General features: G+C 35.7%; 3 protein-coding genes across 4 annotated transcripts; 1 reads left to right on the forward strand and 2 right to left on the reverse strand.

Annotated features, from left to right (window-relative positions):
* Window positions 1-2,285: 2,285 nt before the first annotated feature.
* LOC109019718 (probable 3-ketoacyl-CoA synthase 21) lies at window positions 2,286-4,007 on the forward strand. The gene has a single exon (XM_019002068.2). The coding sequence runs from the start codon at window positions 2,525-2,527 to the stop codon at window positions 3,881-3,883; it is 1,359 nt and encodes a 452-aa protein (XP_018857613.1). The 5' UTR covers window positions 2,286-2,524; the 3' UTR covers window positions 3,884-4,007.
* Window positions 4,008-4,100: 93 nt separating this feature from the next.
* Window positions 4,101-9,290, reverse strand: LOC109019717 (eukaryotic translation initiation factor 2 subunit gamma-like). 2 transcript variants are annotated; one of them, XM_019002067.2, is made up of 9 exons: window positions 9,161-9,290; window positions 8,269-8,397; window positions 8,046-8,107; window positions 7,321-7,433; window positions 7,139-7,241; window positions 6,503-6,730; window positions 6,201-6,419; window positions 5,418-5,678; window positions 4,101-4,793 (listed from the first exon to the last, which is right to left on the reverse strand). In XM_019002067.2, the coding sequence occupies exons 2-9, from the start codon at window positions 8,372-8,374 to the stop codon at window positions 4,491-4,493; spliced, it is 1,395 nt and encodes a 464-aa protein (XP_018857612.1). In that variant the 5' UTR covers window positions 8,375-8,397; window positions 9,161-9,290; the 3' UTR covers window positions 4,101-4,490. The 2 variants fall into 2 exon arrangements, with proteins under 2 accessions (XP_018857612.1, XP_018857611.1); XM_019002066.2 differs by having other exon boundaries at window positions 8,269-8,473.
* A 1,245-nt stretch (window positions 9,291-10,535) lies between these two features.
* Window positions 10,536-15,684, reverse strand: LOC109019715 (UDP-glucuronic acid decarboxylase 4-like). The gene is made up of 7 exons (XM_019002064.2): window positions 14,686-15,684; window positions 14,029-14,176; window positions 13,174-13,253; window positions 12,881-12,964; window positions 12,618-12,692; window positions 11,398-11,490; window positions 10,536-11,094 (listed from the first exon to the last, which is right to left on the reverse strand). Exons 1-7 carry the CDS (start codon window positions 15,328-15,330, stop codon window positions 10,846-10,848), a joined length of 1,374 nt encoding a protein of 457 aa, XP_018857609.2. The 5' UTR covers window positions 15,331-15,684; the 3' UTR covers window positions 10,536-10,845.
* Between the last annotated feature and the right edge of the window lie 1,712 nt (window positions 15,685-17,396).

Genomic DNA, 17,396 nt, shown 5'->3' on the forward strand with positions numbered 1-17,396 from the left:
ATTTGGGGCTTGTGCTACAGTATTTCTCCATGGGTGTCTTTTGGGTGTGATTTGAGTTTGTAGTTGCCCAATCTTAACGACTGCTTTTGGGTACAAAGGGGAGAGTTTTGAACGGAGCGCGGCAAGTGGAGATGGGTCTTGAGCGTTTCTGACAGCTATTTGATTTTGAGAGAGCAAAAGACAGAAAAAAAAAAAAAAAAGTAAAAAGAAATGTGGGTAGAGAGTGGTAGTAAATAAAACGTAGGTATCATTACCTTTTTATTTATAAATAATATTAGAGAGAAGTCATTATAATAATGTATATTTTGTATTTATTATGTGACTGTTTCTAATTGATTATTTTTAACACTCATTTAGAGAGATGTGTGGTCTAGATGATATCACATTATATGTACAAAATAAATAATCTTAATAATAATTTCTATCTATATTTATTTTTTATTTATATCACCTTGAGTTCTCTCTTAAATGGGTTTAACTTAATTCAACTATAATTATGGAGCCATGTAATCATTTTGAAATTTTATACCTAAGGGTTTTTCTTGAATACTTTCGACTATTCGTGTGCTAGCTATATAGGTAGGTACGATTTCTTTCTCCGTTTACGTATTTTCAATACAATTATCATGAGATCGCATGCATTTAACTTTGAAAGTGATTATAGAAAGTTAAATGTAAATAGAATTCAATATCATCATCCCATCAAAACCTTTTACATACCCAATTCCTTATTCTTCGTGTATTGAGTAGTATGTTTGAAAAAAAACGCAAAGCAACATGGAAAATTGGCAATGCATTTCCTCACCAAATTTGTCGTTTTTAGGCACCGTACGTCCTTAACCGACCTTGCACATGTTCTCTCTTTCTATTATAAAATAAGGAAAAGATCAGTTACCTCCATACAAAATTTTTATAAAATTAAATTTATAAATTGATGTAAATTAATATGGTACGTTCAATTGTAAAATTCAAGAACTAATACGTGGGTCAACACATCAAAACAAATTCAAGAGTGACTAATACATTAAAAATTCAAGAGCTACCCCCCTGCAGGCTGCATACTAGTAGTTCACTTGCATAATGTTTAGGGAAAAGAATTATTAATTTTATATTCTTTTAAATTTTTGGATTATATATATATATATATATAATAATAATCTGACTTTGTAGTTACTTGAACGTAATCTTTTTCAGTTACTAGAGCTACGTGCACTGATCTTATCTTGGATCTCTTGGTCAACACATCAAAGCAAATTCGGTTGCTTGTAGCTTATGTCTTAATTGGCTCATGTATTTCTATCATGCAATATTACTCGTAAAAAGAAAAGTACTTGTATTTATATATATATATATATATATATATATTTATATATATATATATTACACTTCCATTCCAGTTTTATTCCACTGCATTGCATTAATGTAGCAATATCCATCAGTTTTTGAATTTATTATTTTGAAAAATAAAGACTAAGGGCTGATTTGGTTACACAAAATCAAACTATCTCATATAATCATTACAACTTTCACAAACTCTAATACAACATATAATAAACAATTCAAGCTTTTTAAATCACAAAACAAAAATAATATTATAACAATATTTTATTCAACTTTCAACAAAACATCTAATCTCATCTGAACTACGTAACCAAATTATGCCTAATTTAATGGTTGATAAACAAATTAACAATATTTCATCAACATATAGTAAAGAGAAATGATTTGTATAAGTCCCAAATAGACAAGCCCCGTACAAACCCTTGTAAAAAAGTGGACCACATCCTAAAAAGTGTAAAAAAAAACTATTCTTTATTAGTATAATCTATTTTTTAATAAAAGACTTATATGAAACTTGTCTATTTAAAACTTATATCTAGCATTACTCGACGTAAGTGCATAGAATAACATAAGTTTTGGAGTAAAATATACTTGTATAAGCTAAAACACAACAACATGCAGCCAGCCTGAATTCGAATTCGATCTGATTAGTATACTATAACCTTTACAGCAAGACAAAACGCGTTCAGCTCAAAATGGCGTTTCTATGAGTTATCCATTTTTTTATCTACAACTGGTCGGGAGACGATACCGTATTATATATGATTCAAAATTCAGGTCATGTGCAAAACTCCACACATGGATTCCGCATGATCGACCAATAACGGTCACGCTGTTGCTGGAATATAGAGGATTAGGACCAGAGTTTGTGGTTAAGATTAGTTTGAATTAGCAAATAAACACAATACATGACAACGAAGTGGCCCTGCGTGCATGACTTGGTTCCTTGAAAAAAGCATTTTTAAGGATGTTGAATGCTCTCATGTCCAAATTACCTTTACCTGTAGGTCTCTTTTTCGCGTCCTTTATCATGCACTATCTGTATGTAGCAGTATGCATCATTCCTTATACCTCCCTAACTCCAGAGCCCAAACGCATTGACATATGCAACTGAATGTCATGTCAATCAAACAGGGCATAATCCGATTCTAGTACAAACCAAAAACAAGTCTAAACTTCCTCCATGGCAATGACCCTACAACATGTACCCAGCCTCCCAGAGCTCATTGTCTTCTGCATCCACCCTTTTATGATGGTTCTAGTTGCAGGAATACTTGTCCTATACCTTATATATAAGAGAAAAGTCGCTGTTTATTTACTCGACTTTGCTTGCTATCGACCACCTAGCTCTTATCGGTTACCAATGTCCATGTTTGTAGAGCATTTCGTTCTCGACAACATGGATCCTGAGAGTATTGCTTTCCAGACCAAGATCCTAGAGAAATCTGGATTCAGCGAGGAAACTTGCATCCCTCCGTCTGTCAGTCAAGTACCACTAAGAAAATCGCTCTCTTCTGCCATGGAGGAGGCTGTGACGGTAATGTTTTCGGTGGTTACGGACTTGTTTAAGAAAACCAACACCAACCCTAAGGCCATTGATATTCTGGTTTCAAACTGTAGCCTATTTTGTGCTACGCCATCTTTCACTGCTATGATAGTTAACAAGTTCAGGATGAGAAGCAACATTATGAGTTTCCACCTCTCCGGCATGGGGTGCAGCGCTGGAATCATATCAGTGAGCCTTGCAAAAGACCTGTTGAGGGTTCACCGGAACTCCTTGGCTCTAATTGTCAGCACTGAGACCCTAAATCAGGACTGGTATACTGGCAAAAACCCATCCATGTTGCTTACAAACTGTCTCTTTCGAATGGGGGGTGCAGCGGTATTGCTGTCAAGCAGGGAACAGGACAAGAGCAGGTCAAAGTATGAGCTAAAACACCTTGTTCGAACAAATAAAGCACAAGATGATATATCTTATGCCTGCGTCTTTCAAGATGTGGACTTGGAGAACAAGGTTGGAGTATCAATATCAAAGGGGATCCTAAATGTGGCTGGAGATGCGCTCAAGGAAAATATTGCTGCCCTGGGACCTCTGGTCTTGCCATTTTCAGAGCAATTGAAGTTTGGGTTCTCCATATTTTTCCGGAAGATCATGTGGAATACAAAGCAAAGGAGTATCTACGTACCTGACTTTAAGAAAGCTTTTGAGCATTTCTGCATCCATGCAGGGGGGAGAGCTGTGATTCAAGGAATTGAAAAAAGCCTACGTTTAAGGAAACAGGATGTTGAGCCCTCAAAGATGACTCTCTATAAATATGGGAATACTTCGTCTTCTTCCATTTGGTATGAGCTCTGTTACATAGAAGCGAAGGGGAGGATGAAAAGGGGCGATAGGGTCTGGCAAATTGCCTTTGGGAGTGGGTTCAAGTGTAACAGTGTAGTGTGGAAGTGCGTTACAGACTCAGAGTTTGTGATAGCCGATGCATGGAACGATATCAACAGATATCCAGTACAAGTACCTGATGTTGTAAAAATCAATTGAATGTAGCTGCCAGGATATTATCATCCCAGCCTCTTCAATGCAAGTTTGAACTGTTTCCATTTCTCGTGCTAGACAGGAAAGTGATTTATATTACATTTTTATGTATATTCTGGCATTTAGCTCACATGTGCAAACAGCAAATTCTTCAAATTTTGGTTATTATGCATATGAAAGTAAATGGTAAAGCAAGACCATCAAATGAAGCCCGACCTAGAAAATACTCAAAACATAAGCCAAATTAAACATCAAACAAAGGGACCACAGAGGGAAATTGAGGCCAACCATTTGCTCACCAATGAGGCTCAAATTTGCAAACAGCAAGGAGAAGCAAAACATTGAACAGAACAAGGGAAACCTATAAGAAACAGCCTCAAAAATTAAAATGACTCTACTCCAAAGCTAAAAAAAGAAAAAACAGTGGTCAGCACAACAAAACACAATCCCAAAAGAGAATTAAACAGAGCAAATAATGACAATGCAAACAATGTTTTCTTCTCCACCTGACAAAAATGGTTCCCAACAATTGTCTATCTTCCCACATTGTTCCTTAATTCCCTTTTAACGGTTTAACCGGTTCTTCTTCTGTCTACCTGTTTAGGGATTTAACTCAAATTGGGCAGGGTGGGACGTCAAGGGTAGTTCCAGCTTGAATCTGACCCCAACCAATAAGACGCCAATGCTTCTCAACTCGTCGACTAAGGGCAATCTTCTCCCCTCTGCTGGTGCACACTGGAGATGTGAGCTGCAACTTTGCCAGATCATTTTTTACTGCAAGGACTTTAGCCCCTGTAGACATAGATCCTATGTTCAACATTAAAATCTCTTGCTTGATTAACTTAGAGACCTTTCCCTGTCTCTCTGTGCCCTTAGTCCTGACACCTAGAAGCCGCCGCAGCAAGAAAAAGTTCACCTGCAAAATCACATAATGACATGTAATCAATAAGGCATTACTTATCATCCTTAACCAAATTTTTCTTTTCTGAAAACGGTCCCCTACAGCATATGGAGCAGCAAAACAGTCCAAAATATATAGGTTTTACTTGAACTGAAGGAATGCCAGAAGAAACATTAGAGTATCACCACTTAAAATCTGGAAAAGAATCTTGAGCCCTCAAGAAGCTCATTCAAATGTTTTAATAAATCAGGCATCATCGATGCACATCAATGGGTTTTTTTCCCCCCTGACACACTTGCGTTAACCACCACTAATATTTTTTTTGATAAGTAAAAAATTATATATATCAAAAAGAGAAACCAAGTACACTGAATGTATACAAGAAAACACCTTGCCCAAAATGACCCAAAAAGCCCCTAATAACCACTGCTAATATTCAATAACTTGCCCGTTCAAAGTTTGACCAAATCCATTCGACAGCAGCAAGTATGAGATGCATTGGGGAGACTGCATATCACTTGCTTAATAAATTTGAAGTGAAAAAAAAATAACAAAAAAAATGATAATTGCACATTGATACAGGTACCAAGTTCACCAGTCAGGAGACCATCAAAAGAACCTTTCAAACTATCTTCTTACCTCAAGCTCAACAAAAACTTCCGGGAGTGATCCAACTTCACCAAGAACTTGACCCACCAACCTATCAGCACGTGTTAATGTGGGATCCATTGTCGTGCCGACCCCAATGAGACCTCCAGGTACAGCAAATTGCAGCTCATTTTGCTCAGCATACAATGAAACTATTCTGGAATATATTGGTGTGCACCTGATGTTCCCACTCTCATCTTTAACAACAATCCCAGGGCGAACCTCAATAAATTGATTTACCTTCAAAACACCCTACAAAAGAACAGTCTCAAATGGGATACCAACATACAATTGGTTTCGCATATCCAACTCCTAAAACCATATTTGCAGAAGGTGGCAGAAAGTTTCCATAACAGAGTTCAAATAGTTAGTGGTCCAAACCAACAATAAAGGCGGACAGGAAAACTAGATTTCTGGCATGCTTCAAGAAGTCATAAACTAATACAAAATTGAAGAATAGTTTGTAGAATCAAAAGCGAGAATAATCAACAGTAGAAATACAGCCCTAAGGACTAATCAAAACAGAAATGCATATTATTGCTTTATGACCTTTTTCCATCCTGGTGAAATTTAAACGTTTTAAAACAGTGCCAAGAAAGTCCATGTGTACATTTTTGGTGCTCATGATACAACCAATAATACAGAATAACATGGACCAAAATACTTGAGAAAAACCACATAAAAACAATTAAAGATTCATGTGCCGATAAAAGGCATGAGCACAATTTAACATGGTTTTAAATTTTGGTACAATTTAATAGAGCAGAAACATACCCTGAGAATACTTCCACCAGCCACGCCACCTCTTATCTCATCAACCTCAAAACCAGGCTTATTGACATCAAAAGACCGGATTACAATCATATTTGGAGGCGACACAAAGTTCCTTTCTGGAATGGGGATCTTTTTCACAATATATTCGCACACAACATCAATATTATACTTCAGCTGTGCAGAAATTGGCACCACAGGTGCTCCATCAGCAACAGTCCCCTATAAACAAAAGTCAACCAACACTATTCAGCACACTGAATAATGAATTGTTTTTGCATCAAAGACAGCCTACAAGAACTTACATGAATAAACTTCTGGATTGCCTCATGCTGGTTGATGGCTACATTCTCCTGAATTAAGTCTACTTTATTTTGAAGGATGATTATATGTTGGAGGCGCATAATTTCGACAGCAGCCAGGTGTTCAGAAGTTTGGGGTTGAGGGCAGCTTTCATTGGCTGCTATTAGAAGTAGAGCTCCATCCATAATTGCAGCTCCATTGAGCATCGTAGCCATGAGGATATCGTGACCCTGTCGAATTGGTTAAGAAACCATCATATCACCATGAGCTCAAGACCAAATATATCATGATATAGCATCATAATATGATATGCAAGCGCAGACTTCCACTAAGAAAATTATCTCAGAATAGAAAGAAATACGGCCTCCAATACGTATGACAACACATGAAAATACTTCCAACAAGGAAGCACTTATACATGGGCTAAGGCTAAGCATGTTCAAGACTTCCGAAAGTAGGACCTTCCAGTTGCAAAATTTAGGAATACCATGTATAGAGCACATCATGGAACCTAAATTACCTGAGACATTTTTTTTTATCAATAAAAAGCAGGTTTTAAACTTGAGATATATTATACCCAATCATACAACTGTACATACAAACAATAATTGTTAATAATAAGCATTTTAGAATCTTACTGGGCAATCTACAAAGGAGACGTGTCTCAGCAATTTCATTCTGCTGTTTTCAAACCCTGGCACGTCGCACAGAGGACTATCTTCCTTCCCACTTCCATAAGCCCTATATCAACAATGTAACATATCAAAGAATTCTGTTAGCTAAATGAAGATATAATTGAACTCGTTGAATAGTTACCCACTTGTAGCACATAGGTCGAGGGCACCGCTCATCTTCGCATTTGTAGATCTTTGCATTAGCATAACCAAGCTTGATGGTAATGTTGCGCTCCAACTCATTTTTGAAACGAACAGTCTGGGATGATTGACCAAACAGAGGTATAACTCCAAAATTTTACCATTTAGTGTTTGTAGCAAGGAAAATTTTGATACATAGCACTCCAAAGCTTGTCTTTTTCTTATCTAAACTCAAACTTTAATAATAAATAACGGTCAAGCATAGGTTTGCCTCAATCAAACAAAAGAAATCAGACCAGCGGCATCCGCTCCATAGTGGATAAATACCACTAGAGCAAGACACCTTAGCTTAACCAGTGAACGTTCACTAAATTTCCAGCGGGACTGTTAAAGAGACTCAAAAAGTGTTGAAATATTCAGATTTCCCATTCCCATGAAAACTAAAGAATCAACATTTTTCTGGAACAAGCTCAATTAAGATTATTGAGAAGTACTTTCCTTGTCCAAAAGTGACTGAATGGTATTTAATCCTTTCACTGGATAGAATACAGTTCTACAGTTGACTAAAATTTTGATAAGTAGCTCCATAGTTGAGTAAGATTAATATATGATAACATGAATATATTGAAGCATACTATAACTGCAATGACCTAAGGATTCATACAAGTTAATGCTTACAGAAAGAAATATATTGCAAATTAGAAGCAGTATCTATATTAATATTAATCACCTGAACACCAGATATCGCTTTTACAACTGTGGACTTCCCATGTGCCACGTGACCTATAGTGCCTGATATAATGAATTTAGTCCCAAACGATCAGCTTCAGATATAAATTTTGTGATCTACAACCAATCACCAACTAGATGAATGAAAGTTCAATCAAGCATAACTGCTGTGGTAACCAACATGTGAAAGGAGGCTTTAGCTTTTCATAGGGAACAAAAGTTACCAATATTGATTGTAGCCTGGCGAGATATAACCTCGGGTGAGAGTGGATTTAGTTTCATTACATCCAGTTTGCTCAGGTCTTGCTCCATCAAACCTTTCCGCGACATTTTGACTGTTTATAAGGGCCCCACTGACGAAAGAATTGGCAATTTGCAAGCTCTCAGCGAGACAGTACCAATGTACTTTCACTTCAAAAACGAAAGAAACTACACCAGAAAATATCTTAAGACGTTTAAGCAGAGAACAGAAAAAAATAAATAAATACAATGCACCTAATTGTACAACCGTGCTTGCATATATAAATTGGTCATAAATTAAGTAATTTATGCTCCCTAAGTAGACGCCAATACAAAAACCACAAGGAATCCACAATCAAAAAGCAGGAGAATAAAATCTTATCAATGGCGGCACCAAAGCCTTCAAGACCACAATCCTCTAATCCCCTAATTTCCACCGAAATCCTTCCAACAAGAAAGAAAAAACTCACACAAAAACCCAATGGAGATAGAGAAAAAAAAACTATGTCCAATTCTTCAGCCAAAAAAGACTAACAAAAGTAAGATAAAACCAGCAAATCTCGCAAAGAATCGGTCCGTATTTTATTATCATAATCATTATCGTGATGGCGAGCATCTCTAGACTGATTCCATCAACCACAAACGATTGTCAAAACCCTAAATAAACCCAACAAACTCCAGTATTTAACTTAGCCCTAATCCCCCGGACAATCCTCCTTATACTTCATTAACAAAACATTATATTGCCAGAAAATCTCAAAAAAAAAGCGCATGAATCAAACACCGGAAATCGGAAGCTACACCGGCCACAGAGTACATAGAAATGTCTAACAGAGGCAAGAAAATAATCCCAGAGAGAAAGAGGGGGGGACGGACCTGGTTGGTTCAATCGAGGGCGAGCCGACAAGGGATAGACTGCTCCGAGAGTGGGCTAGAGGTTCTCCGAAGCTCTTTGGGGGGGTAGCTGAGAGAGATTTGAGTGAATTTTTGTGCTGGTGATATACCGAGATAGGGCGTTTTACCTACGTTGGCTGTGTTAATAGTTAGAGGACTATTTGGTAATCTCGTGTTGAAAAGGAGTATGCCCGGTGCAGAGCGGGCGGTCCAAACTCTCTTGAGTTGTGGGTCAGGGTCCTCAAGGAATCCTTTCTAGGAATTTAGATAAGAATCTGATGTTCAACTTCTTATTTTGTATTTGTTACACACTTTTATTTTTGCATAAGATTAAAATTAAAAATAAATTAAAATATTTTTTTTTAATATTACTTTTATTTTAAAATTTGAAAAAAATTAAATTAATTATTTTATTTTATATAAAATTTTAAAAAAATTATAATTATTAAATAAGATAATTTGTGAAAAGAAACCTAAATATAAAATTTATACAATGTGCAGTATTTATTCAGTACGTATTATTCTTTAAAATTTATCAGACCTTTTTCTTTCAGTTGCCTTCCTATTTGTTTTGGGCCGGCAATCGAAGAAGATAAATTCTATTTGCAGTTCTCAAGTGGGGATTACATGTGCAGGCATATTATTAAATGAGAGAAAATATTATTTTAAAATGGATAATTTTGTAATTTTAAAAAATTTTAAAGTTAAAATAGCCTAGACCTGCACATGCAATATCCAAATGGGGATTATACCTAGCATTGCTCATCGAAGAAATCCCGATATCTCATTAATGGGCTTGTTACAATCATCATAATGTTGGCTGTGCACCCTAAATACTTTTTTTCTTTTAAAAGAAAAAATTGCAATGAAGTGAAGCATTTAAACGTGTATACATGTATAAATGTCATGTGGAGGTTTTGACACCAAACTAGATGAATGCGCACTTCCATTAATTATCATTGAGAAATGCATACAATTTCAAGAAACAAGCGTTGTACCCTTACAATTTCTCACAATTGACATACCAAAGGACCATGTATGATGTTATTGATACCGAAAATTTGTCTATCTTAAGCCTCGATTTAGATTAGAAACTCACTTCAACTTATCTTATCATTACAACTTTTTAAAATTCTTACACAAAATATAATAAACAATTCAACTTTTTTAAATCTCAAAATAACAATAATATTATTAAAAAATAATATTCTAACAATATTATATTCAACTTATCTAAAATCATCGCAACTCATATTTGAATCCAATTTTATCATTCTAAATCACACTTATTGTCATGATACATTTTAGATGGTTTCATATATCAACCACTTAAATATTGTGATACCTAATAGACGGGTCTAGAGATAACAAAATTTACGACAAAGAACAATATTTTTCATTTAAAAAAAAAAAAAAAGCAAATGCACATATAGATAATAGGATTAGTGTACAAGAGAAGGGTCGCTCAATCGCTCTCATAAACGATCTTTTCTTTTCTCCTGGGAGTAGTGAGATTTGTCTTTAGATGCTGCTAACTTTATTCTTCAATGTTGTCGAGAGAAAGCCAAGGTGTTAGCTAATCAAAAGGATTCCTTTTATTGGATCTTTATTTTCACTGTAAACTCTCTCTTTCTTGGATGCGCGTAGCCATCAAGAAGTGTATATTTTTATACCAAGGACGTAATAGTATCTGTATTTCCAACATGAGTAGTAGTACTACCGTCTTTGAGGTCACCGAATATACGCAGTCGAAAGTCTTCCACCATGAGAGGAAGTCCCTTGCGAAGGGATACAGTTGGCTGCCATCCAAGAAGCTCTTCGGCCTTGGTAATGTCTGGCTTCCTCTTATGTGGGTCATCCTCTGTGTTCGGCCTAAACTCTATCTTCGCATTGGGATCTATAGTCTCTTGTACCACCTGCACAAACAATATCCAATTCACTCTTCTTAGCTTTAGCTTAAATGAGAAATGATTGGTCTATAAATAGATTTTATAAATTGAAGTGATTTAATGTGACATGTTCATTTATAAAACTCTTATTATTGTTAAACAAATCCGGCGCATTACGTTAAGCTACCTTAATTTTGTGAACTTCTTTTCGTAAGATCTCTATATAGAACTAATACTTTTAAACTTTTCGCTGCACCTGTGTGCAGAGATTATCTAGCAAAGAGAGATTTATGTGTAGTAAAATTGGGTGAATTTAATAATGAACAGAACCTGAGCAAGTTCGAGCATGGTGAATTCACCAGGGTTCCCAAGATTGAAAGGACCCACATGATCACCTTCCATCAGCCGCATTAGACCCTCCACCTAACATTGTTTTGTGCAAATACAACACAAATCAACAATTCTCATATTCACCAACCATAAATAATGCGTAATGCACTGAGTGAGCAAGTTGGAGGACATCAGACCAGTACTGCAGTCAGAAAGCCTACCCCGCAAACCCCAACCACCTGCCTTCCGGCCACAGGAAGCCACGCTCTTTTTTTAATATAATTCGCAAAAACACAGACATACACACGCAAGTAAAGGAAGAAAATATCTTATCTAATTAAGACAGTGAAAAGGAAACATCAAACAGTCACTTCATCGATTATCAAACACCATCGTACGTATTTTGATTTAAATCTTCTGCAACTAATTCGAATTATTCTTTCTACAAAAAGGGGAAACTTGCATGCATTCTTGTACACAAGGTAAGAAACTTTATTCCCCCAAGGAATAGAAAACACCCAGTAAATGATTCCTCCTCTCACTTTTCTTGTTTAGGTAAATAATTTAATTAAAATAAAATGATATATGTTTTTGGATGAACGACAACCTTCACTAGTACTTAAACCACCAAGGAAAATGATTTTGATTTTGACATGATATCCAAGTAGCTGCTGCTAGCTAGTAGAGAACAATGATAACTTTAAACATCCTAAATAATTGATAGCCATCATAGTTTATATCATATTGAGCATTATCCGGTCGTGTTTTGCGTACACAGAACACCGACATCTGATCTGGCCATTCTTTTATATATTTATATTTTGCTAGCTACATATAACCCTGTAATTAAGTTTTCTGACAATTCCAGATAGATTGTTGACACTAGTTTATGAAAACTGAATGTGGTTTTGGGAAGTTCATTGACTTTTCAAATTAAGATAATTTAAAATGCGTACGTCATCATGTATATCTGTATGTCGTGTCTTTTGAAGAAATCTGATAATGGGACGTAGGTAATAAATAGACAGAGAGACAACAAAGCAATAGAGACAACAAAGTGCCACTAAACAAGCAGATGGATTCAAAAGTTTGGTTTAATACGATAAAGGTAAGTTAAGGCATTAAAAAAAAAACGTTGAAGAGGATATCCATATGAATATTGCAATATATAGATATTTATTTTTTATTTTATTTTTTTACAAAAAAGCAATACCACTTACCAGATCCGAAACGTATTGGAAGCTCCTGGTTTGCTTCCCATCGCCGTAGACAGTCAATGGCTCCTTCCTTAATGCCTTTGCAATTAATGTATTAATAACATAAAGAATCCCCATACATAAATTGTTAGCACTATCTTAAAGACTTAAACTCTTTAATTATTGTGAATAATTAGAATAGAGAAAACAGAGACAGAGAAATATAAAAGAAATAAATTATTAATATATGTATGTATGTATGTATGTATGTATTATATAAAGATTACCTGAGCTACGAAATTGCTAACAACACGACCATCGTCTATGCACATACGTGGCCCATATGTGTTAAAAATTCGAGCAATCCTCACCTGTAAAACATTTGTAAAATTATTAAGATCATTACTTGGTGCATTTCCAAGGTCAAAAGAAAAGGCTGTGATGGGTACTCCCTCCCTCACCACACTTTATCTGGCCAAGATATATAATTGTAATTCCTCAGATATTCTTGAAGCTTCGAAGATTAACGGGCCATCATGTATTTGAATATTAAAGTTTAGGAATAACAAGTAAATATGACCTCAATGCCCAGGCCTCGGTGATAGTCCATGCTTAAGGTCTCTGCCGTGCGCTTCCCCTCATCATAGCAGCTCCTTACTCCTGCCATGCCAAGATGCACACATAAACGATGATACCAGAATCATAACGAATAAAAAAACTTGATTGAATGAACTAGCCATTTCAATTATTGTTAATTATAAGCTATCATATGTTCTATGTTGAGCAAAGGCTACTTTTTATTCAAAATCTTGTCATCTCCAATCACGCGGTTTTGCCACTACTTAAACGTATAAACATTTAAAATTAATGCATAATATTAATAGGTGTAACATTTGGGGGATCAATCAATCAATGACCGTAATTATGATCAATAATTACATTTCTTTTCCAAGTTCATTAGATAAATCAAAGGAGTATGTTTCAAGAACTCAACATGCATGATTTTACTGTTAACAATGGTTTTACACAACAATGAACTATATCCGAATAGAGGCGATTGTCTCGGTGTCTAATCGGTGAACATGTACTATTGTTAAAGGTAGGGAAGATAAGAGTAATGATCACTAAGTGACCTTTTGTGTTTTGATTTGTTGGGTATTCCTATTGGATTAAGGTTAGCGATTTCCCTTTGTATTCTTGCAGTTCATTTTGATTCATGGGTTTAGAATTTAGGATGATATGTAACTCCTAGGTATCCAGTTCTAACTACGGTTTTTTTCCGTCATAAGTGAGGTTAATCAATAAAATTGGGGTTCTGTCCTCTTTAAAAAAAAATCATTAAGTGTCAATAAAATTTTACTGATTTTATTGTTTTAAAAACTTTGAGATATCAAAACTTGTGGGATAAGAGAAAGTGGGAGAGCTTAGTTCTTACCAATGGGGTTGACATTGCCCCAGTAGGTCTCGGCCTGAGGATGCTGCAGAGGATCACCGTACACCTCACTGGTGCTGGTTAGCAGAAACCTTGCACCCACCCTTTTTGCCAGTCCTAGCATGTTCAGCGTCCCCACCACATTGGTCTTGTGGCCCCCTAAAAGAAACAAAGTCAAGGACCCCAAAACGGCACCCACAACAATAAAAGCACACAAAAGCCGTTACAAAAAGATCATAAAATTAGGTTAAAACCTGCATTGAATTTAACAATATTTTCCTTTTGGGATACAAAAATGGTAATTCACAACAGGAAAGTGATGTTACATGATTTTTTCCGTGATCATGTGATTATGGTAGCACCTTATTAAGAAAATAGGATTGGAGTCAATGGAGTGTATAGACAGCAAAAAGTTGTAGGGACTCCAAGACAAGTTTGAGTCACAGCTGAAAATAACTCGTTGATAAACTCAATGAATCCCAAATGCCAATAATCTAAGTGAATGTATATACAAATTTGAACTCAAAAGTTAGAAGATTCCAAATCACTTGCTAAGTTCACATATTCAATGACTACTATTTTGCCATTAACCAAACAGAAAATACGGCGAGTACATAAATCATGGTATTGTCACGTGTAAAAAGTAAAAGGAAAGGATATGATGGTCTTGACCGGATTGTACTTGTAATGCACCGGAGAGGCAGGGCAAGCGAGATGGTAGATCTGATCAACCTCTAGTAGAATCGGCTCGACGACGTCATGGCGGATCAGCTCGAACCTGGGGTTCCCGAAATGGTGCACCAGGTTGTCCTTCCTCCCCGTGAAGAAATTATCCACCACGATCACGCTATCTCCCCGTTCCATCATACGGTCCACGAGGTGGCTCCCCACGAAGCCGGCCCCACCAGTCACCAAAACTCTCAGAGTCTTCCTCTTCAGCCCCAGCGGCAGTTTCCCACCCACATTCACGTGCCCAAGTCCGTAGTCATGGTGCTGGTAGGTCTCGTAAAGCACGCGCCCAGTAGACGGGAGGATAGTCGACTCCTCCGACTGGAAAACCGGGCGGTCTGCGGGGACCAGAAGGAATCGACGGTGATCTTGATCCCGCGGTGGCACGAAGCTGAAGAAAAGCGTGGCAATGGCGATGCCGAGGAGGACGAACAGGAGGCGCTGCTCGCGGAGAATGTAGAGAAAGAACGTATTCGTGGGATTCTGGAGAGGCTTTCCAGGTTTCGGAGAATGAAGATCGTTGGGTCGTTCAGAGTTTTGGCTATGGTAGCTTCTATGAATGAGATCGGAGTTCATTATTTTCTCCGAGATTTGAGAGGGCGGAGTTTGTTTCTAAATGCGAAGAGAAAAGACAGGTTTTTTGGGGAGAGTTGAGGGAAGAGGGGTGGGTGTCTGAGAGTAAAGTTTAGGTTTTGAAGAGGGAGAGGAGGTAGAGTGGAGTAGTGGGGACTTTATTTATACCTCTACAGTTGCATTGCATGCATGAAATTTGGCCGTATAATCGCTCCAAACTTAAAAGGGTTGCCTTTGCCTCTGTCTTGGCTGCGTTTTCTTTCCTTCTTTCTCTCTTTCTTTTCGGGTTTGGAATGTGGTGTGTGGACACCTGGTCACTTTATCTGCCGCCGGATCCTCTATAAAAAGCGTCACTGCTACCTTGGGCTTCGTTTGTTTCTTTTAATTCCTCTCAACTCATCTCAACTCATCATTATAATTTTTTTAAATTTCAATATAAAATATAATAAATAATTCAATTTTTTCAAATCTTAAAATAATAATAATATTAAAAAATAATATTCTAACAATATTTTATCATCTCAATTCAACTCACTTCAACATCCAAACACAACTTGATCTTTCACAAAGAGAATAACTCTCCGGTCATATGCTAGCAGACCGTCCAACCTTTATAGAAAGGCGTACTGTAACTACTGTTAGCTATAAGTTTTTTATTTTTTATTTGTTTTAATTTTATTTTAAATATTTTCTTTAACATTCTTAATTATTAAAAATAAATAAATAATTTTAATAATAATCACTTTTTTAATTATTAAATTAAAATAATTAAAAATTAAAATACATTAACATAAATTAAACAATAAATTTGAGAACTCCATTAACATTTTTCATAACTTTTAACATAGACCCAGTTTACTCTTTCTATCCTCTACGTCCCCTTTTCACAAAACTGATATGGGAAAGTACATTCACACTCAATCCAACCCCTTTTTTTTAAGAAATAAAAGCTATTTTAGAAACAAAATAATAAAAAAAGGAAAAGGCGAAAAGGAAGCCATCCATCCCAAGAGATTTATTCCCATGGGTGCTGGACAACCCCAATGGCCAATACAACCAATCACAGACGAACATCAAATTTTCAAAGTGTCAAGTTGTCAGAGCTAATTAAGCATAGTAGCAATATTAAGCTCGTCGGTGGGTGCTTGACTTGTTTAGTTTGGAGACAAAAGTTTTGGCAGCAACTCGGTTTACTTCTTCAAAACTGAGAAACAATGGTACGTGGCAGGGTACAGATAATATCAATTCAGGCCGGCATATCCTCGTTTACTATGCAAATAAAATGAGGTATGAGGTTTTATTTAAAGTTAAATAAAATATTATTATAATATAATTTTTTAATATAATTTTTATTTTAAAATTTAAAAAATAAATTATTTATTATATTTTATATAAAAATTTAAAAAAATATTAATAATTATATTAAATAAAATGAGATGAGATAGTTTAATTTTGTCTAATCAAATCAATCCCTTAAAAATAGAATATTTTTTTCCTTTTTTGAAACATAGATGTTAGGATACGTTTGGATAAAAAAATATTTCATCTCATCATTATGATTTTTTTAAATTTTTATATAAAATATAATAAAAAATTCAATTTTTTAAAATACTAAAATAATAATAATAATAATAATAATAAATAATATTCTAATAATATTTTATTTAACTTTTAACTTTTATTTACAATCATATCACACTATTCAAACTCCATCTAAAAGGATCGATTATTTATAAATTATTTATAAATTCATATGTTCAGAGTAAACTCCCCCCACCCACCCGTAATTAACTATTAAACCACTTGATTATATATTTTTACTTGGAAAAATCTTATTGCGGAGGCCACCTTACCGGACTCGGGTTTGACCACTTAGAAAGTAGGTCATGATTTTGATCAAAAGCTGAGGCATTGTCGTACGTATATGCCTTTTTTCTGAAATGGACTATTGGGGAAAAAAAGGGAGATAGATCTGTTGCACATGATTACATGAACTTGTGACCGAGAACATGTGATATTGTTTCTTAATTGACCGCCAGGCGTGCCATGAATAGTGAATACAGAGCCTG

Source organism: Juglans regia, chromosome 7 (assembly GCF_001411555.2).
Source record: "Juglans regia cultivar Chandler chromosome 7, Walnut 2.0, whole genome shotgun sequence".
Taxonomy (NCBI): domain Eukaryota; kingdom Viridiplantae; phylum Streptophyta; class Magnoliopsida; order Fagales; family Juglandaceae; genus Juglans; species Juglans regia.

Excerpts from the sequence above, each read along its gene's own strand:
- LOC109019717 (XM_019002067.2), bottom strand. The coding sequence starts at position 8,374 with ATGTCGCGGAAAGGTTTGATGGAGCAAGACCTGAGCAAACTGGATGTA. Across the intron at positions 7,434-8,045 it reads AAGCGATATCTGGTGTTCAG|ACTGTTCGTTTCAAAAATGA; the intron begins GTGATTAATATT and ends CAATCATCCCAG. Across the intron at positions 4,794-5,417 it reads AAGTTTTTGTTGAGCTTGAG|GTGAACTTTTTCTTGCTGCG; the intron begins GTAAGAAGATAG and ends GTGATTTTGCAG.
- LOC109019715 (XM_019002064.2), bottom strand. The coding sequence starts at position 15,330 with ATGAACTCCGATCTCATTCATAGAAGCTACCATAGCCAAAACTCTGAA. Across the intron at positions 14,177-14,685 it reads ACAATCCGGTCAAGACCATC|AAGACCAATGTGGTGGGGAC; the intron begins ATATCCTTTCCT and ends TTAGGGGGCCAC. Across the intron at positions 12,965-13,173 it reads ACCGAGGCCTGGGCATTGAG|GTGAGGATTGCTCGAATTTT; the intron begins GTCATATTTACT and ends AATGTTTTACAG.
- LOC109019718 (XM_019002068.2), top strand. The coding sequence starts at position 2,525 with ATGGCAATGACCCTACAACATGTACCCAGCCTCCCAGAGCTCATTGTC.